This window comes from Candoia aspera, chromosome 4 (assembly GCF_035149785.1).
Source record: "Candoia aspera isolate rCanAsp1 chromosome 4, rCanAsp1.hap2, whole genome shotgun sequence".
NCBI classification, from domain to species: domain Eukaryota; kingdom Metazoa; phylum Chordata; class Lepidosauria; order Squamata; family Boidae; genus Candoia; species Candoia aspera.
Window position 1 is genome coordinate 63,243,768 of NC_086156.1, and position 20,201 is coordinate 63,263,968.

At 40.5% G+C, this 20,201-nt stretch overlaps 1 protein-coding gene across 2 annotated transcripts in view; it reads right to left on the minus strand.

Moving 5' to 3' along the window:
• The window catches only part of TRIP13 (thyroid hormone receptor interactor 13), a 34,915-nt gene that overhangs the window by 3,426 nt on the left and 11,288 nt on the right, over positions 1–20,201 (minus strand). For both annotated transcript variants that reach the window (XM_063304278.1, XM_063304279.1), the window contains exons 8-12: positions 18,498–18,561; positions 9,991–10,077; positions 5,264–5,370; positions 4,754–4,907; positions 4,380–4,492 (exon numbers count right to left, since the gene is read on the minus strand). In XM_063304278.1, coding sequence (XP_063160348.1) covers positions 4,380–4,492; positions 4,754–4,907; positions 5,264–5,370; positions 9,991–10,077; positions 18,498–18,561 — 525 coding nt within the window. The remainder of the gene's footprint in view (positions 1–4,379; positions 4,493–4,753; positions 4,908–5,263; positions 5,371–9,990; positions 10,078–18,497; positions 18,562–20,201) is intronic.

Genomic DNA, 20,201 nt, shown 5'->3' on the forward strand with positions numbered 1-20,201 from the left:
AGGTTGCTTTCTTAATGCACACTATACTTGACACAACTGGTACACTGAGGCTTCACATTGCTGAAAGCAAAGCATTGCTTCAGCTTTTTGAGGAAAAATGAACTGCCGGTGTGCATTCAGTTTTTGGCTTTCAGACTGCTGAATGGTAAATGTAAAATTGTATTACTTTTTGACATTCTTTCTGCTGAGTTTTGCAGTGAAGTTGACATGACAATGCAGAAGTACACTTATGCAATGTTGATTAGGAAGAAGTTTCAAGTAAAAGCCAGAGACAACAACAATCAAAACGTACTTAACTGAATGGAAAATGGCACTCTGCACAGACTACCATCCCACACAGTTTTATATATTTAGGAAAAAAAAGGCATAAAGTGTTAGGTTTTCTTCCCATTGTTCCCTAAGGTAGAACTTTTCAAATATTTCCAATTTTGTTCCAACAGAGAATGCTTCAAACTTTGTAGGATTGGGTCTAGAGGGCCTATACTGTGACGGGACTAGTGGATCATGTTTGGAAGGTAGTGCTCAATGAGGATTGCTTGATAGCCTAGCCTTTGGCCTAGTGTCCTATGGGGTTCCGTCTCATCTTGCTATTTAATATCTACATGAAATTTATGGAAGTGTTCATTAAGAGTTTTAGAATTAGGTATTACAGACATGCTGATAACACTCAGTTCTATTACCCTTTATCATTAAGACAAAGGAAACAGTTGATGCCCATGAATCTTGTCCAAATTTGATAATGAACTAGATGAGAGTGGGCAACCTGAGATACAACCTGACAACATGAATGTGCTGTTGATCAGTAAAAGGTATGGCTTATTCAACCTGGTCTAGAAACCTGTTATATTCTGAAAAATCAGATGTGTGGATTGGGACTCCTCATTGATACTCTGCTGTCCTTACATTTTCAAGTGATATAATTATATCTAGTGCAAGAAGCAATCTTTCCTCAGATCATTTAATTGGAAATAATTATGAGAGGGAGAGAGATCAGAAAGACAGTTTGGTGTAGTAGTTAAGGCATCAGGCTAGAAACTAGGAGACTGAGTTCTAGTCCCACCTTAGGCATGAAGCCAGCTGGGTGACCTTGAGCCAGTCACTCTCTCTCAGCCCTAGGAAGGAAGCAATAGCAAACCACTTCCGAAAAACATTGCCAAGAAAACTGCAGGGACTAGTCCAGGCAGTCACCAGGAGTCAAACGTTGACTCAAAGGCACCCCCTATAAAAGATATATATCATTTTTAACTAAACACTGCAAAATGTGTCAATTTTTCAATTGCTTTTTAGTGGCTGGGGGTCTGGCTAAGTTGGTCTGTCTCATTATGAAGTTGTTATTAATATCTGCAGGAAAGGAAGTTTTGTTGACATCATCACAAGAAAAAGACCCATTTATTGAACACATAGAAAAAGGCTCTCCTGAGTTGTCCCCAAATTTATTTATTTAAAAATTTTGTATGTCTGTCCACCTTATGAAGCTCACAACAATAAAACAAAAAAAGATGATGCCTCAACCAACAATCCCCAATACATCCAATGATACAATCCCTGGGCTCCAACCTCACGCTATCCTAACGATGGAGGAGCAGCAAGAGTCCTGAAGCACCCACATCACAGGGGCTTAGGGTTAACTTCGTCACCTGCCCCCATATGGCACTCTCTATTTTTACAAATGGTATTTAAGCACAGCTTTTTAAAACTTGGCCTTTTAAATTATTCAGTATTACTGTTGTATGTTCAAAGCATTCTTTCATTACAGGATTTTAAGATGTTAATTTTTATTTTTAAATTGTCGTACAGTCTTGGTTGCTTTTATTGGAAAGTTTTTCAAATATTAATTACAAATAAACTATATATAATTTCTAGATTATATATACCCAAGTTGTAGATTTACTTCTAAATGGTCACAGAATCTCCAGTCTTGTTATATAGTGTTTGGCTTGATAAGAAATTTGTTCAAGAGAACATCATAGAATTAAAGTCAGAATAAGAAATGAACAGAGCTGCCTGTAATGACAAGCAAGTGCTCAGCCTCCTCTGTTGAAGTCCTGCAGTGACAATCTTTCTCCTCTTTTTTGATCTGTGGGAACAAGATCAGAACATACCTTTTGCCATCAGGCAATAAGACCATCAGGGTGAGGCGCTGTAAAAATTGGGCCAGAAAATGAGCAGGGGGAAAAAAAAATTCTCATGGTGGTGGAGTCAAAGCCACACCAGTTAGTATATGAAAGGGAATGGAGAACAAGAGGAAGAACAGCAAAGAAGAGAAGTGGTGACTACAGAAGAACTTATAGCAGTAGGGAGGATGTTGGGGGCTGAATCCATAGTATGGAACTATTGTTGTGAACAGTCTGGTCACCAGACTGGTGACCCAGGACAGAACACTGCAGAAACCACAACATGAAATCTACCATGATAAAGAGATGTCATAATTAATTAGAAAAATGGAGTATAACCCATCTGTGACTGTATTTCTTCTGTAATTCTCAGATTCAGGAATGCACTTTGTTTTATTCCCTGTATTGTACTTAGTAATAGGAACTCTTTTCAAAATCATTGGTAAGAAGAATTCCAGACTGTTTTGCCTGACCCTTGAAAGGAACAGGAAACAGTATGGGACATGAACTTCCACTTCAGGTGGAAGTTAAACAGCTGGAGGACAAGTGACTTCCAGGGATGGGCTGGGGAATCCTATCCATGAGTCTGTGGCTAAGGATGGTGAAGTTGCAGTAAACGGACAGCGGAACCTCTCAGGAATATGCAAAGTTCAATTTGTGACCTCTTAAGGGGTGAATGAAGGAGCTCATTTCTGTGATGAAAGGTCAAGGGATATATGCAGTAGGCAATGGGTGAGCTATTCCAGGGAAAGTGAGACCAACAATTTGATGCTTGTTTCCTCTTCCACTTCAACATGCCTCAAACCTGGATCCAAGAGGCCAGATTGATAGTGACCATGGCCTTGAGCTGCTAAATGGTAAATATAAGGACTATTTGTAGTAAGTTCATGTTTATCCATGATCTAGGAGCGAATGAGCAAATGAACCTGATGTACAGTACTGAAACTTCGTTGTGTGAGGGAGGTGCTTTGAGAAAGTTCCTTCTAGGTACTATCTGACTCCAGACCCACAGGTAGACATGATATATAGCTTTCCATCTATATTCCAGTCAAGCTGGAAATTTGGTGGCAGTGTTGACCCAGTGCTTGGGAGCTGTTATGGTTTGAATGAAATGAAACAGGCTGAAGTTGAATCCAGTAAAATAGAGATATTTTTTTTTTGAAGAGTTTTCTGCCAGTTTGACAGTGGTACTCCCCATGAAGGACTGTGGCTTGGCGGTTCTCCCAGACTTATGGCTACCAGCTCCATCTACCTATCTAGCAAAGACGCTTTGGTTGGTGTCTCAGTTTCGGCCCTACCTGGAATGTGAGATTCTGGCTACTGTGACTCTTGCACTTACCACTATGTGACTGATATTGCAATGTGGTCTACATAGGGCTACATTTAAAGACCCCATCCTTGGAATCTGCAATTGTTGCAGAATGCAGCAGCCCACTTGCTGGTCAATGATAGTTGTGGTAACCATTGTAATACCTGTGCTATGGATACTGCATTGATCACATGTAGGTTTCTGAGTGCAAGTCAAAGCGCTAATTTTAACTTACAAAGCTCTCTCCTGCTTGGCTCCTAAGCACCCTTGCATAAAATTGCTTCCTGAAAAAAATCTGTTGATAGTCCCCGATTACCAAGAGATTAAAGGGGAGGAGCTTGCAGACTATGCTTTTCTGTTGCAGCATCTATTTTATGAAACAGCTTCTGCCCTGAGTCAGATCAGTGTCAACAGTAATGGCCTTCTGGTAGCTAATAGAACTGAGCTTTTCCAAAGTGTATTCAGGGAATTATGAATGTGTGCCATCTGTATTACTGTAATATATTGTTTGGCTTGCTTTTAATGTGGTTTTAGTGTTGACACTGCTGGAGTACAAATTACAGTAATATACAAATGACAGAAGACACACATGCAAAGCGAATAGCCCCAGAGCATACATGCTTGTTCCCAGTTTTAGCAAGAGTTAAGTAATGCAAGCTTTCCTGTTTTAGTACTTAAATAAGCTACCACACTATTGCTTTATAATTTAAAGAAAATCATGCAAAAAGAGACACTTAAATTCTCTACTATGAGTAGCAATATTATGTAATTATTATATCTATGTGTGTGAGTGTATGTGTATCAATAAAGTGCATAAAGCCAGAAAGACACATTAGAATATAATTTCTCACTGTAGTCTCAATTCTGAAAACATACGTTTGACCTCATGGAACAATAATCACACATCAAAAGAAGTATAAAACAAAAAAGCCAGCAAAACTAGCCCTGAAATATACCTTGAAATGTCTTTTAACAGGAGACTTAACTTTGACACGTCGTTTTCTAAATAACCAATCATCTCTAACTCACGGAGTGTTAGCAGCTGCTGACGAGGATATATTATTTGGCACTTCGGGGAAAAAAAATTTTGTTTACAAAAAATAATATGTAAAGCTGAAAAATCACTGTCATTAAAAAAGACAATATTCAACCTAAAGAGGTTATTAAAAAGGAATAGGCATTGCTTCCTAGTCCAAGTTAAATACACCAAAAAAATACACTAGCAAGAATCAAAATTAAAATTAATTAAATATATTTCTTCAAGAATAAGAATTACACTTTTAAGACTTTAATATAACAGCAATTAAAAATACTGATTCCAAGTAATTACCTTCATTAGTTCTTCTAAGCAAGAATGATAGATTTTGAATATTGCTGCAGGAGAAGGTAGCCCAATGTATTGTTTGATATCAGCTCTATCTACAAAGGCAATATCAATTTTCTCTGTGATATTTGAAGTCGTCAAGATAACCACATTAGGATACCTTTAAAAATACAGTTGCAAGAACATCACTTCATATACTTAATAAGCCCAGAGTTTTTTGACTTATGAGACAAGTTTTAATTATTCAAGAATCTGAGTATATAAGGTTATAATGAGATTTCTCGTTGTTTCAACAGAACGAATTACTGCTCAGTTCTGATCAAATGAAGTTTGACAACTTTAAATCAAATCTGAAACTTAGTAGTTGTGTTTGATAGAATTATAAATATTTCTATACATTGCTAATTTGATTTTTGAAAAGTTCCTCTGAAAAGAAAGGAGGAATGTTTTCTTGCCTCCAAGTAGTTCTATCTTATTTCTAATGTTTTATAAGAAATGGTAACTATTAGTGATTACCTTTTGATCTGATCAATTTGTGTCAGTACAGCATTTACAACACGGATAGCATCAGAAGGCTCAGTACCTGCCCGAAAAGCATTACGAGCAGCTGTGAGACTTTCCACCTGCACAAACAAACAAACAAATTGCTATCCCTAAAAATTTGTATGAGTTAGCCAATTACAATGATGAGAGTTTTCCCTGACCTCTTAAACCGTATGCCACATCTTTTATTTATTTATTTATACATACCCTGCCTCGGGATAAGAAAAAAAAGCAGTATTATAATAAGATATTACATATTAATTAAAAAGACAGTGAACATCTAACACACAGCTTTCTAATAAGCCATCTTTGCTGGCTGAAAATTCAACAGAGGAAAAAAATGGTTTTGTTGAGTTTCTTTTCTGTAAGCTGCCCAGAGTCACCTTGATGGAGTTGGACAACCATATAATTGTTTAAAGTAAAATAAAACATTTGAAGCAGAAATAGAAGAGATCCTGGGATTCCACCAAAGTCAACAGGTTGTAAAAGTAAGGAAAAGGTCTCCTCCAAAGATCCTTAAGTATGGGCAGCTTTGTAAAGAACAAAACAAACTTTTCCTTGTAATGAATTTATATCTTGAGTTACATAGACGACATTCTGTATTTGGGGCTGGTGCATTCCCTTGGTGTTTGTAGGTTAGGTCCAAATTTGAAAGCCTTTAAGTGGTGGCAGTGAACTATCCTCAACCCTTTAAGTGATCAGCCATAAATAGAAATAGTAAAATAATCACATCTATACAACTTATCATTGTCAATATGACTTACTCCTTATTCCATAAAACTAACAGTGATACGGTGTACCTTTATTAATGACCAAATTTTGTGATTAGTTAGGGAACTTCATGTCTGCTAAAAAGTAATTTACATAAAATTTGTATGTCTGGCTAGGGCCTCAAACCTAGTCACTTTTGAATTAAAAAAACCTCTTCAACACAGATGGCTGTAGTGGGGAAAATGGCTAACACTTTGTCTATATGCTTACTAGTATATGAAGCATGGAAACCAGCTCGCTCTTCCAGGGAGAAGATCCTGCTGGTTTATCAGTGAATCTGATTAAAGGCTCTTGCCACTGAAGTTACATGGCTCTGCAGCATCAGTGCTTGTACTAGAGGTAATCCCAGATTGCAAACCTGATTCTTAAGCAAGATTGCAATCAGAACAGCATTTCTTCAGAAGCCTGAACAGCCTCGGAACTTTGATGAAGTGGAGAGGGTGCTGTCAGTTATATCCTCTGCCACATGTGGGTTTATCCCATGCTTCTCCTAGCTCTTCTGGGTTGCTGGGGGGAGTATGACAGCTTGGCTCTGGGAGACTGTCAATGATCTGAGTGACAGGATGTTGCTATCTGCCTTGAAAGAGGCACTGGTATGCCCTCTTCTTAAGAAGCCCTTGTTGGAGCTAAAACTGTTAGACAACTACCTTTTCTTTCTAGGAAGTCAGCTACAGAGTACCCTTAAAGATGCAGAGGCATTATCTGGACCTCTTTCAGCCTGGATTCAGATCCAGGCATGAGATGAGAATGGCACTTTTTTCAAACTGCTGCAAAAGTGACTAACACATAGCAAATAATTAGCCCCAGTGCATCTTGCTGCAACATTTTGGACCTGAAGTTTTTAAAGGCAGATCTACATAACACACTAAAGTAATCAAAATGGGCTGTAATAAGACAGGGGCAAAAATGCCTTCCTTCTGGAATGCTCTTTCCCTCATATTCAGGAGGGACCTACTATTATGTATTTCAGGCACCTCCCTGTCTTCCTAGTGTGAAAGTTGTGATTTCCCCCTCCTTTAAAATATTATATCAAATAATTTTAATTTGTTTTCATAATATGAAAACAGCATTGATTGCACTTGTTAATGACCATTGGCAGAATTGAGAGAGTGGTGGTCAATTATCCAGTCACAGTGTCTGAAAGCTGTTAAGGTCCTTTGGGTTTTTGGTGTTCTCTGAGCAGCCATTTCATTACCAGTCTAGGTAACTTTATCAGTTCATAGGAAAATAAAATTTATGGTTCTTTATATATAGCAGCTTGCTCTGCCAGTCTTGCTTGGGGTGTGTTTTCTTCCTTGATAGTTTCTTGATTAATTCCTTGAGATAACCAACAGACTACTACAACCTCTTGGCATCACTATAGCATACAAGCCAACAAAATCCTTTGAAAACATCTTAAGTAACCCGAAGACTCAGTAAACAAAGGAAAACAGACGTCATTTGCAACACACAATGTAAGATAGTAACAGCCATCATGTATGACAGACAGGTAGAAGATTGGCATCCATGAACATCAACAGGCAATCAAAAGACATGATAAAAATTCCCTAATCTCTCAACATGTAGACAAATTCACCTGCAATTTCAGCTGGGTCAAATGTCAACTGTTGACATTTTAGATCAAGCCAAACCTAAAAATGCTACAGAATTCCTGACTGATTAGCATTCAGACAAGTCAGCCACCAACAGATACATAAGAGATAAACTGCATTGATATACTGAAGACATAGCCAATAGTCAAGGAAGGAAACAAACAGCCCACAGCATATCTCCCCTAGTAACCAGCACCCAAATAAGCAGGAAACAGCACCACATAAATAATCAGGAAAGAAAGAATGCCCTAAATAAGAAATTATCAGAGAAGACACCACTCCCTAGCCAAGACTGGTATGTCAACTTACTATAAAGAATCACAGTTCAACCCTAAACCAAATATATATTTTTAATATTGGCTGTTAGGATATATAGTAGATGAGGAAGAACAGTTTAAGGTGCTGGCCTAGAGTTCTAGGTTTTCCTTAGGCATAAAAGCTGGCTAGCTGACTTTGGGCCAGTCACTCTCTTTCAGCCCAACCCACCTCACAGGGCTGTGGTTGTGGGAAAATAGGAAGCAAGGGTATTAGTACGTTCACTGCCCTGAGTTACAGATAAAAAAGGCAGGACAAAAATCTAATAGCAACAACAACATCAATTTAACCCTGACAAGAGTGGCTGTTTAGTTTTCCCAATAACATGAACTTTCCATCTTTAGTTTTGAATAGAGTAGCAATCCCCCAGAATGAACTGCTGTGCAATTGGGAGGCCTCCTGGACTTGCAACTCCTGCTCAAAGAGCAGATAGTAGCTGCTACTAGGAAGGCTGTCGCTCAGTCCTTTCTCACAATCAACACTTTAGTTATCTGTTATAATGCTCTACCTGGGGCTGCCTTTGATGACCATGCAGGAACTGCAGGTGGTACAGAATGTGGCAATATAGGCAATATGCCCATGTGACACCTCTGTTACATGAGCTGCGCTTGCAACAAGTATCTAGGTGCAATTTAAGATGCTGGTTGTGACCTAGAAAGTAATTCATAGGGACTGGCTATCTAAGCAACTGCCTCTCTTCTGTTGTTTCTGCCCATCGAGTATGGTCAGATAGAATGGGCATGCTCCAGCCTCATCCTTAAAATAATGCCATGCAATGGGATTTAGGTGCCATGCCTTCTCTGTCATAGTGACTGTCCTCTGGAGTATTCCCCCCCCCACACACATTTGAGCTGCCCCAACCCTGACATTCTTCAAGATCTGGCTCTTTTCCTAGGTATTGGGTTTGGAGTATGTACCTTTATGTTATTAAGTGCTGACTATTTTGGTCTCCAGTTATTTCCTGGGTTTTTTTAAAAAATAATACTGGATTTAGACCAGTTTCAGGCCAGGATTTAGCATGGAGACATCCTTGGTCACACTTGTAGATGACCTATGGCAGAGCTAGGATGGAGCTAGCATATCAATTCTTGGGCTCTTTGTTCTCTGGGCGGATTTGATACACCACAATATCCTTCTGGATTAGCTCCAGGGATTGGAAGCATTGTTTTATGGTGTTATCCTTTCTTTTGGAACAGTTTCAGTCAGTGTTGACTGTGGGGGAGAGTTTGTTCCATAAGCCCCTCCTTTGTGGGGTGCTATAGGGCTTAATACTTTTGTTAGATGTTTAACATCTACATGAAACTGCTGGGTCCACTGGTTTGGGGTTCAGTATCACCACTATGCCTCCCCTCTGGAATGAGGTTCCCCCAGAGATCTGTGTGGCCCTGCTGGCTTTCCAGAAAGCCTTAAAGACCTCGCTTTTCTCCCAGGCCTTGGGATGGGGGGGTCCAGGCTGTCGGATATATTTGTATGCATGGGTGTTGTTGACCAGAGTTGACATCTTATCTTCTTTTTACCTTTATTATGGTTTTTTGGTCTTGTTTTATTGTGAGCCACCCATAGTCAGTCTGCAGACAGTCAGTGCCTATATTGAATTGAATTTATTTACTTTCATGCTGCCAAAAATTGTTGGGTAGCCTATAAATCTGAGTTATACATAAACATAAATAACTTAGAATGCAGAATAAATATCTATTATACCAATAACTATGGATCTGATCTAATGTCTTTACAAATAGATGTATACATATTTAAATCTGCAAACAGGGCTGAATCATTAGCATATTTGGACTTGAACCTGACAATTTAAAATAAATGTAACCCATACAGCACAGATGTGGTTTGAATTACCAATAGCCCGTTTGAATTAAAATCTGGTTTCTTTGCCTCATATAGCCCAGCTTGGATTTTGATAGAAGAAAAGACAAAGAATGGATGTAATCAGCATACTAGTAAGATAGTATAAACACTCTTTCTCTAGTGCAAACAATTTTTAATATTGAAGTACTACTGTAGCCATACCTCATCAATAAGTACAAATATAAGGGCATCTTTGTCATCAATTAATTCTTGAATCTTCTGAAACATTTTTGTAACAAGTTTGCCACTCTAAAAAAAAATGGAGTAAATTGATGTATTTCTTTCTTCTATAGGGCATTAATACGGTTTACAATTTAGCACTTGCCTGATTGTTGCTTCTCAAGGCAACATGTTCCATACTTGCTGCTGACACAAATTCTGCATGGGTGAAAGGATACATTTCACATGTAGAATTTTAACTATGAGTACTCCCCCAAAGGAGAAACAACATGTGGAAATCTCCTCAGAAGTGGAAGCAACATGAAGGATTCTATATTTCAGCAATCACCAAAATTGTAGTGTGCAAAAAGGTAAACAAAATTTGGGGTATCATAGGACTTGGAGCCAATGGAACCTGCCTTCTCCTAACACCCTGGATTTATGACTATTTCTTGACAAATAAACTGCATTCAATCACATTAGATTTTGGGATGTGACTACAATTCTAAATATTGTAGTATATCTACTTAACTGTATCCTAGTTTGGGAAAAATTAATATGCTGACCAGCAATAAGGCTGAGTTTAGTTGTTGATTCATTCTGTTTTTTTCTGGAAAGTTTTAGGAAATAGTCTATCTTTTTGATCATATGGTAGATAGCAGGAAGAAATAGCATACATAAGAATCTCTTCATAGTTATATGTGGAGTCAGTTATAAGCATTGGGAGATTTATGAGAAAGGATATTCAGAAGGGATCTTTAACTTTAAAAAAACTCAGAAACATTACAATTAGCTACTCAGGCTCTTTACATATTACTTTTTTTACTGGCTTGTAGTCCAAATCCTTTGAAGCATAAGGAAGGAAAATTCTGAGAGTGCCTTGGACTGCAAGAAGATCAAACCAGTCCATGTTGTTGTTTATTCGTTTAGTCGCTTCCGACTCTTCGTGACTTCATGGACCAGCCCACGCCAGAGCTTCCTGTCGGTCGTCAACACCCCCAGCTCCCCCAGGGACGGGTCCGTCACCTCTAGAATATCATCCATCCATCTTGCCCTTGGTCGGCCACTCTTCCTTTTGCCTTCCACTCTCCCTAGCATCAGCATCTTCTCCAGGGTGTCCTGTCTTCTCATTATGTGGCCAAAGTATTTCAGTTTTGCCTTTAATATAATTCCCTCAAGTGAGCAGTCTGGCTTTATTTCCTGGAGGATGGACTGGTTTGATCTTCTTGCAGTCCAAGGCACTCTCAGAATTTTCCTCCAACACCACAGTTCCAAAGCATCGATCTTCCTTCGCTCAGCCTTCCTTATGGTCCAGCTCTCGCAGCCATATGTTACTACAGGGAACACCATTGCTTTAACAATGTGGACCTTTGTTGTCAGTGTGATGTCTCTGCTCTTAACTATTTTATCGAGATTTGTCATTGCTCTTCTCGCAAGGATTAAGCGTCTTCTGATTTCCTGACTGCAGTCAGCATCTGCAGTAATCTTTGCACCTAGGAATACAAAGTCTTTCACTGCTTCTACATTTTCTCCCTCTATTTGCCAGTTATCAATCAAGCTGGTTGCCATAATCTTGGTTTTTTTGAGGTTTAGCTGCAAACCAGCTTTTGCACTTTCTTCTTTCACCTTCAGCATAAGGCTCCTCAGTTCCTCTTCGCTTTCAGCCATCAAAGTGGTATCATCTGCATATCTGAGATTGTTAATGTTTCTTCCAGAGATTTTAACTCCAGCCTTGGATTCCTCAAGGCCAGCTTGTCGCATGATGTGTTCTGCATACAAGTTGAATAGGTAGGGTGAGAGTATACAGCCCTGCCGTACTCCTTTCCCAATCTTAAACCAGTCCGTTGTTCCGTGGTCTGTTCTTACTGTTGCTACTTGGTCGTTATACAGATTCTTCAGGAGGCATACAAGATGACTTGGTATCCCCATACCACTAAGAACTTGCCACAATTTGTTATGGTCCACAGAGTCAAAGGCTTTAGAATAGTCAATAAAACAGAAATAGATGTTTTTCTGAAACTCCCTGGATTTTTCCATTATCCAGCGGATATTGGCAATTTGGTCTCTAGTTCCTCTGCCTTTTCTAAAGCCAGCTTGTACATCTGGCAATTCTCGCTCCGTGAACTACTGAAGTCTACCTTGCAGGATCTTGAGCATTACCTTACTGGCATGTGAAATGAGTGCCACTGTTTGATAGTTTGAACATTCTTTAGTGTTCCCCTTTTTTGGTATGGGGATATAAGTTGATTTTTTCCAATCTGATGGCCATTCTTGTGTTTTCCAAATTTGCTGGCATATAGCATGCATTACCTTGACAGCATCATCTTGCAAGATTTTGAACAGTTCAGCTGGGATGCCGTCGTCTCCTGCTGCCTTGTTATTAGCAATGCTTCTTAAGGCCCACTCAACCTCACTCTTCAGGATGTCTGGCTCTAGCTCACTGACCACACCGTCAAAGCTATTCCCGATATTGTTATCCTTCCTATACAGGTCTTCTGTATATTCTTGCCACCTTTTCTTGATCTCTTCTTCTTCTGTTAGGTCCTTGCCATCTTTGTTTTTGATCATGCCCATTTTTGCCTGGAATTTACCTCCAATGTTTCTAATTTTCTGGAAGAGGTCTCTTGTCCTTCCTATTCTATTGTCTTCTTCCACTTCCGCGCATTGCTTGTTTAAAAATAATTCCTTATCTCTTCTGGCTAACCTCTGGAATTTTGCATTTAATTGGGCATATCTCCCCCTATCACTGTTGCCTTTTGCTTTCCTTCTTTCTTGGGCTACTTCTAGTGTCTCAGCAGACAGCCATTTTGCCTTCTTGGTTTTCTCTTTCTTTGGGATGTATTTTGTTGCCGCCTCCTGAACAATGCTGCGAACTTCTGTCCAGAGTTCTTCCGGGACCCTATCCCTTAAATCGATTCTTCACCTCCACTGCATATTCCTTAGGAATATTAGTGAGCTCATATCTAGCTGATCTGTGGGTCTTCCCTAATCTCTTTAGTCTGATCCTAAATTGTGCAAGAAGAAGTTCGTGATCTGAATTACAGTCAGCTCCAGGCCTTGTTTTTACCGACTGTACAGATGTCCGCCACCTTTGGCTGCAAAGGATGTAGTCAATCTGATTTCGGTGTTGTCCATCTGGTGAAGTCCATGTATAAAGCCGTCTCTTAGGTTGTTGGAAGAGAGTGTTTGTTATGCAGAGTGAATTGTCTTGGCAAAATTCTATCAGCCTATGTCCTGCTTCATTTTGTTCTCCAAGGCCATACTTACCTGTAATTCGAGGTGTCATTTGACTGCCCACCTTAGCATTCCAGTCTCCTGTGATGAAAATAACATCTCTTTTAGGCGTGTTGTCCAGTAGGTGCTGCAGATCCTCACAGAACTGCTCTACTTCAGCTTCTTCAGCATTTGTGGTTGGGGCGTATATTTGGATCACTGTGATGTTAGATGGCTTGTCCTGAATTCGAATTGAGATCATTCTGTCATTTTTTGGATTGTATCCAAGCACTGCTTTAGCCACTTTACTATTAATTATGAAGGCTACTCCATTTCTTCTGTGGTCCTCTTGTCCACAGTAGTAGATCTGGTGGTCATTTGATGTGAAGTGGCCCATTCCAGTCCATTTCAGTTCACTGATGCCCAGAATTTCTATCTTTAATCTTGACATCTCACCAATAACCACATCCAATTTGCCCTGGCTCATAGATCTTACATTCCAGGTTCCAATGGTGTGTTGATCCTTAGAACATCGGATTCGCCGTTCACCACCAGCACCGTCGGCCGCTAGCCGTCCTTTCGGCTTTGAGCTAGCTGCGTCATCACGTCTGGGGCTAGTTGAACTCATCCTCTGTTCCTCCCCAGTAGCATTTTGACCATCTTCTGACCTGGGGGTCTCATCTTCCAATGGTATACCGACATATCTCTGGTTGTACTGATCCATTTAGTTTTCACGGCAAGAATACTGGGGTGGGTTGCCATTACCTTCCCCAGGGATCGCATTTAGTCTGACCTCTCTGTCATGACCTTCCGTCTTGGGTGGCCCTTCACGGTTTAGCTCATGGCACCATTGAGGTGCTCAAGCTCCAGCACCACGACAAGGTAACGATCCTTTGCTGAAGAACCAGTCCATACTCCAGGAAATAAAGCCAGACTGCTCACTTGAGGGAATGATATTAAAGGCAAAACTGAAATACTTTGGCCACACAATGAGAAGACAGGACACCCTGGAGAAGATGCTGATGCTAGGGAGAGTGGAAGGCAAAAGGAAGAGTGGCCGACCAAGGGCAAGATGGATGGATGATATTCTAGAGGTGACGGACTCGTCCCTGGGGGAGCTGGGGGTGTTGACAACCAACAGGAAGTTCTGGCATGGGCTGGTCCATGAAGTCACGAAGAGTCGGAAGCTACTAAACGAATAAACAACAACGAAGTCCAAATCCTTTGAAGCATAAGAATACAAATACATAAAATAAAAAGACTTTACTCTAAACCAATGAACCTACATTTCAAAATATAACACTATTGCGCAATGCCAGCCCTTTTGCTATTAATCGATCTCTCTGCATGGCTGCTTGTAACAGGCTCAAAGAGCAAGAGTTAACCAGGATGTTAACGCTTCATAAGGTCTCAGATGGGGATATGATTATTATGCAGAAATATATAAACAGAATCCAGAAGTCAGTTACTTTACTTGCCAAAATGTTTACTTGCATAATAAATGTAAAAAAAAAAATCTAACAAGAACAATGGACTCAGAAAAATAGCAGGGCTCCTTTCACTGGATGTATTCAAAGGCCAGACAGTGTTGAGGATGCTTTAGCCTGGGTTCCTGTAAAGAGCAGGGGGATAGGTTCAGTTATCCCTTCTAATTCTATGATTAGAATTCTAATTACCCTTTAAGGGACTTGATTGAAAAACATGAGTACAAATTCTGGGATAATTGGTTTCACTTTTTCCTCTTTTCACTCAGTATTCTATCTGACTGCTGATGGGATATTGGCTGGCAGACTCCTGCCAGTTTGCTGGATAATACTATCACTAGGATCAGTCACATAGGGAAAGGCTGCCTGAGTCCACTGGATTTAACTTCAAATTATGGACAATGTGTTTTGTGAGGTCTCCATTATCAGTTGACAGAAACATCTGCTGCTAATCTATTTTATCAATGTAATAAGAGGACTAGGCTGATTGAAATTCATTGCTGCAAAATGTAATTTGGGCTATGATTCTCAGGAAATCCATGTGTGTGTGTGTGCGTGTGTGTGCGCGCATGAATGTATATTTGGTTTTTATGACATGTTCACAAAACTGTCAAGGGTAATGGTCCCAATAGGTTTCCTATAATCTGGACTAATTGTAATTTTTTCTCATTTTAAATGGGTTAATTAATATTAATTAACCCAACATAGATACGATGAATAAATTGCAAGTGTAGAAAGCTTATTTGATAGGGGAGAAACTATTTAGATTAAGCCCCACAGTTTATCCAAGTTTAGATTTACTGGTTTCAGTTTCTACTGAGTTCTCAGTGAAATTTAATGAAAGAGAAGTTTATTAGCAGGATTCTCTCCCGGTTTTCTGTTAGTGTGTGACTGAGGTCTGTTATCTTATTCATGAGAGTCTGCATATACCAGCACTAGTCAAATATTAGGTAAAAAGTCATTCTTACTGATACAAGAATTTGAATATTAAGGAGACTGAGCTATCTGAGAGCTAGCAAGAATAGCAGGATTAGGAACTGTGTGCGCAAAGAGCGGATCTGGACAAGACTACACCAGAATTATAGGGGTGGGAAGGTAAGGGTCGGGGGGATTGGATATTGTGAAGAGGGAGGGCAGACATGGACATCATAGTAGTGATTGGAATTTATTTATTTTATTCTTCAGATAAAAGATATGGTGGCAGACGGGGTGGGGCACTCTTGGGGAAGGCAACCTTGGTATTTAGTACCATAGCTGCATTCCAGCCCCCCATTCTCAGCCCTGAGGACTGGTCTTCAGAGCTTCACTGATCCTGGTCTCCATCTGTTGTTACTTAATGCAAGGTTGGTCTGTAAGAAGACTCATCTCATCCATATTTTAATCATGAGAATCATTGGTTGGAGATGGGCAGCTATATAAATAAAATAAATAAATAAAACCTGATATGCATTACCAAAACATGGCTGGACATGGGTGAGCCCTTGCTTGCACTCCTTGACTCTGAACGAGTTGACTGAGACTGAGCTTTTTCAGAGAGCCTTCCCCTGACCTAAATTGTGGTTGCCATCTTTTATTCTCTTCCTATTTTTGTGTTGTTGTATTTTTAATTTTTATATGGGGGTTGTTTTATATTGTACTTTTTATGTGAGCTGCCAAGAGTCAGGTTTTTTTTATTGCAATGGCATACAAATATGTTTAATAAATAATAATGAATGGAAATTAAACTCTGTAGCTTCACCTCCTAGTAAGTTTGATGTGTGCGAGTAAGATCTAAGATTCAAAAATGATAAGATGGCACAAAACATTCAAGACTTGATTTAGCACAAATTACAATAAACTTCAAGATAGTGGTTAAGGCATCAGGCTAGAAAACAGGAAATGGTGAGTTCTAGTCGCGCCTGGACTAGCTGGGTGACACTGTGCAGTGGCAATGCGGAAGACCATTGTATCTGGAGGAGTTTAAGGATTTTGATTTTTCTCCTTCACACGAAGCTTAGTTTACTTTGAATTATACTAATGTTTAGCTGGCTTGTTTTTTATTTCTGTTTGAAATGGGGGGGGGGGGAGAAGAGAAAACCCCAAGATGTTTTTGTTAAGCTCTAGCTTATCTAGCTTATCTTCCCAGACTCTTGGATCGTGTCATAAACAGTTGCTCCAGACCCTGGGAACTATCCAGTCAAGGTCAGATCCTACAGCCTCAGTACCATGGAAGCAGGGTCACCAAGTTTTAGGGCCAGACTTTGATAAAAACTTTTTGAGTTTGGGAGCTTGGCCACAGACCCTGATACCGAGTGCTATGTGCAAAATGGGCTTGGGAAACTTCCCCTCACTTAGGGCTGAGTACTCCAGAAATGGAGCCACCCTGGGGTATGTTTGCGGGGACCTTCTGCACAGACCTGAGCGCTGGGTGCTGTGGAAACTGAGCTGCCCTGGGGTATCTCCACTGTCATTATTAAGGGGCTCTTGACAGCCTATGGGAGATTGGGTATCAACTTGCTTGGTATGTTACAACTTTTCTTTCTTTATATTATGCTGTTTATTCTTCTGTTTTATCTGCCTAAACTATGTTTCTGTTTAACTCTGTTTGCTTAAGTTTATAATAAAGCTTGAAGTTTCTTTATCCACTGGTGTGCTTATTGTCTCTGTATCTAAAAGAACCAATTGTCTGAGCACCTGATCACTGCTTGGACACTTGGCAGAACACCCTGGGTTGGTCACTTTCCCTCAGCCCTAGGAAGGAGGCAATGGCAATCCACTTCTAAAAAACCTTGCCAAGAAAACTGCAGGGACTTGTCCAGGCAGTCTCTGAGAATCAGACACAATTGAACAGATTAAAAAACAACAACAACAATAAAGTTCACAGATCCAGTGGGTGAGATCTGAGGATCAAATGTAAGGTGTCAAAAAAAAAAGTGAGTTTGCTTTGTTCAAGAACAATAACCTTTAGTTACAAAAGTTACTCATCAAGCAGACATAGCTCCCATAAAATAAAGGTTAAAATTCTTACAAAGCATTCTAACTACTGTCTTTTTAGGATATACTAGACTCCGAACTTTACTCAGAGGCTAGGCAGTAATTCTCCCGTGTTCCTGTTTCAGTCTCTCTCCTTTTCAGAGATGTTTCTCAGCAACTTGCCTCCATCTTTCTCCCAAAGACCTCTCCCCTAAACCACAAACCTAAGAGTAATTTACTTTAAATTCCACTCCAGCCTCCCTCCCTGCTCCATCAAGATTTATCAGACCACAACCTCCATCTGTTTCCGCCAGAGAGATCTCAGCCCAGAACCTCCCTCAAATCTACTTTTCTCTCTCTTACTAGCTTTCCCCCCAAATCTCTCTTGAAGCAATCTCTTTCTCCTATATTACTAGACAAGGCTTTTTGGTTTTGCTCCAGCAAAACTCTCTTCTCTCCTCTTGAGGTTAGGGTTCCAAAATAATTAACCTTTTGTTCTCTCTAGCCCAAAGAAAGGGGCTATGGATTATTCTCTGCCCCTCCCCATACGTTATCAGGTATTTCCCTACTTGAGAAGCAAAAGTTTGGGAACCATGTTTGATTGATCAGTGTAATTAGCCTTTTGGGCTGAGTCATCTTGCCTACTTTACCTACATGTGGCAGATCCTGGAATGAATAAGGGCTTGCCCATTCGTTACCCAAGTTTATTATATTGAGATATGATAGTTCATTTTTACACCAAAAGCTAAAAAGATACGCGTATAAAAGCCCTAGCAACTGACAGGTATTCAGGGTCCCAGAAATCACAGATAGGCAAAAAATAATTGCATAAACATCTGAGAAAATCATAGAAATACTTACCTCAGAGAACCACTTAGAGAAGAGGCTATGACTATTTATCTCTATCAACTGTCCATAGCGGTACCTAAAAGTTCAATTAAAATCAGTCCTTAAAACAAAGATTATTATTCCTGTCATGTCTTTATAAAGCATTAGATCAGATGAGACTTTCCCCAATAGTCTTAGAGTTATGCATATAGCAATGATTAAACCAAAGCTGACCATTTCTCACTTTACTGTGAGAATTAACTAAAACGAATGAGGCTGAAAACAGGGTCAACTTTGGCTGGATTGCGACAATAGGTCCTTGATTTACGACCACAATTGGGACCAGAATTTCATGTAACCGCATCACTTAGCAACAGCAATCCTGGCACTCCCTGCTGCCATCGTTAAGTGAATTCCACTGGCTATTAGGCGATGACCCACCCCAGTCCAAGCTATTCCGGGCTTGGTCCTTCCCAGCCCTGAGCCTCGGTTCTTCCAAGGTAAGGGACTACCTTCCCTTCAAAATCCCATTCCCCCTCATCTCTGCCCTTTTGGCCACCCTGCACCCTGCCTTGCAGGGCAGCAAGCAGCCCCAGAACCAAGTGGCTCTGGGGCTGCTTGCCATGCTGCAGCTCCGGGGCTGCAAGAAGCCCTTGCGTCCCAGCACAGTGCAAAGCTGCAGCCACCCCAGCCCAACAATGTGGCTCAAAGCCACCGCATCCTGGGAAACCCCAACAGCGCGATGCAAAGCCACAGCTCCAGCAGTATGGTGCAAAGCTGCTGCATCCCAGGAAGCTCCAATAGTGTGGTGAAAAGCCACTGTGCCCTGGGAAGCTCCAACAGCACGGCACAAAGCCACTGTGTCCCAGGAAGTGACCCAACCCTGCCCCACCCACAGTCACCCTCAACACCCTGCACTCCAAGGCCCCTGCCACCCCAGCTGACCTTCACCATCTTCTTGCTCCTGCTGCGGACAAGGTGTGCCACCCTTGGCCCTTCGCGAGGCAGCTGCTGGCCACATGAGGCCATCTTCCCCAGGTCTCACAAGGAAACCGTCATGCTTTACCCTGGGAAGAAAGCCCTGTGCAGTTAGCAGTTGCTTCGTGAAAGGCCAGGCCAGGCATGCTTGGTCAGCAGCGGGAGCAAGAAGATGGCGAAGGTCAGCTAGGGCAGCAGAGGGGAAAAGTGCAGGGGGCAAAAAGGGCACAGATGGCAGGAGATAGGTGAGTGGGTGAAGTGTCACTGTGGGCAGGCTGCCAAGTGCCTGAATTGTGATCACATGACCATGGGGGCGCTGCAACGGCCATAACTTTAGGAACCCATCGTAAGTCCCTTCGTTCAGTGCTGCCATAAGTTTGAATGGCCGCTGAACAAATGGTCATAAGTTGAGGACCACCTGTACATTCTTCCAGTTTTATAACTTGAAATAACTATTATTAAATAAGGAAAACTATTCAGTGTCAAGGGAATTAACAATTTCAGAGTTATTACAGGTCATAATCTTTAATTTATATTGCTCTGAAATACACTACTGCTTTTAATTTGTTTTCATCTAAATATTTATATTGTTGTGGAAGTGGAGGTTGCACAGCAGGAACAGAATGATGTCCAAGTAGGAAAGTTAGTTTAAATGAAGAGCAGTGAACACGCAATAGGGAACCTTTGCAAATTAACGTTGAAATGCTAGCTTTTGGATTTGATACTATTTTAATTTTGAATATAGAAAACATTACTTAA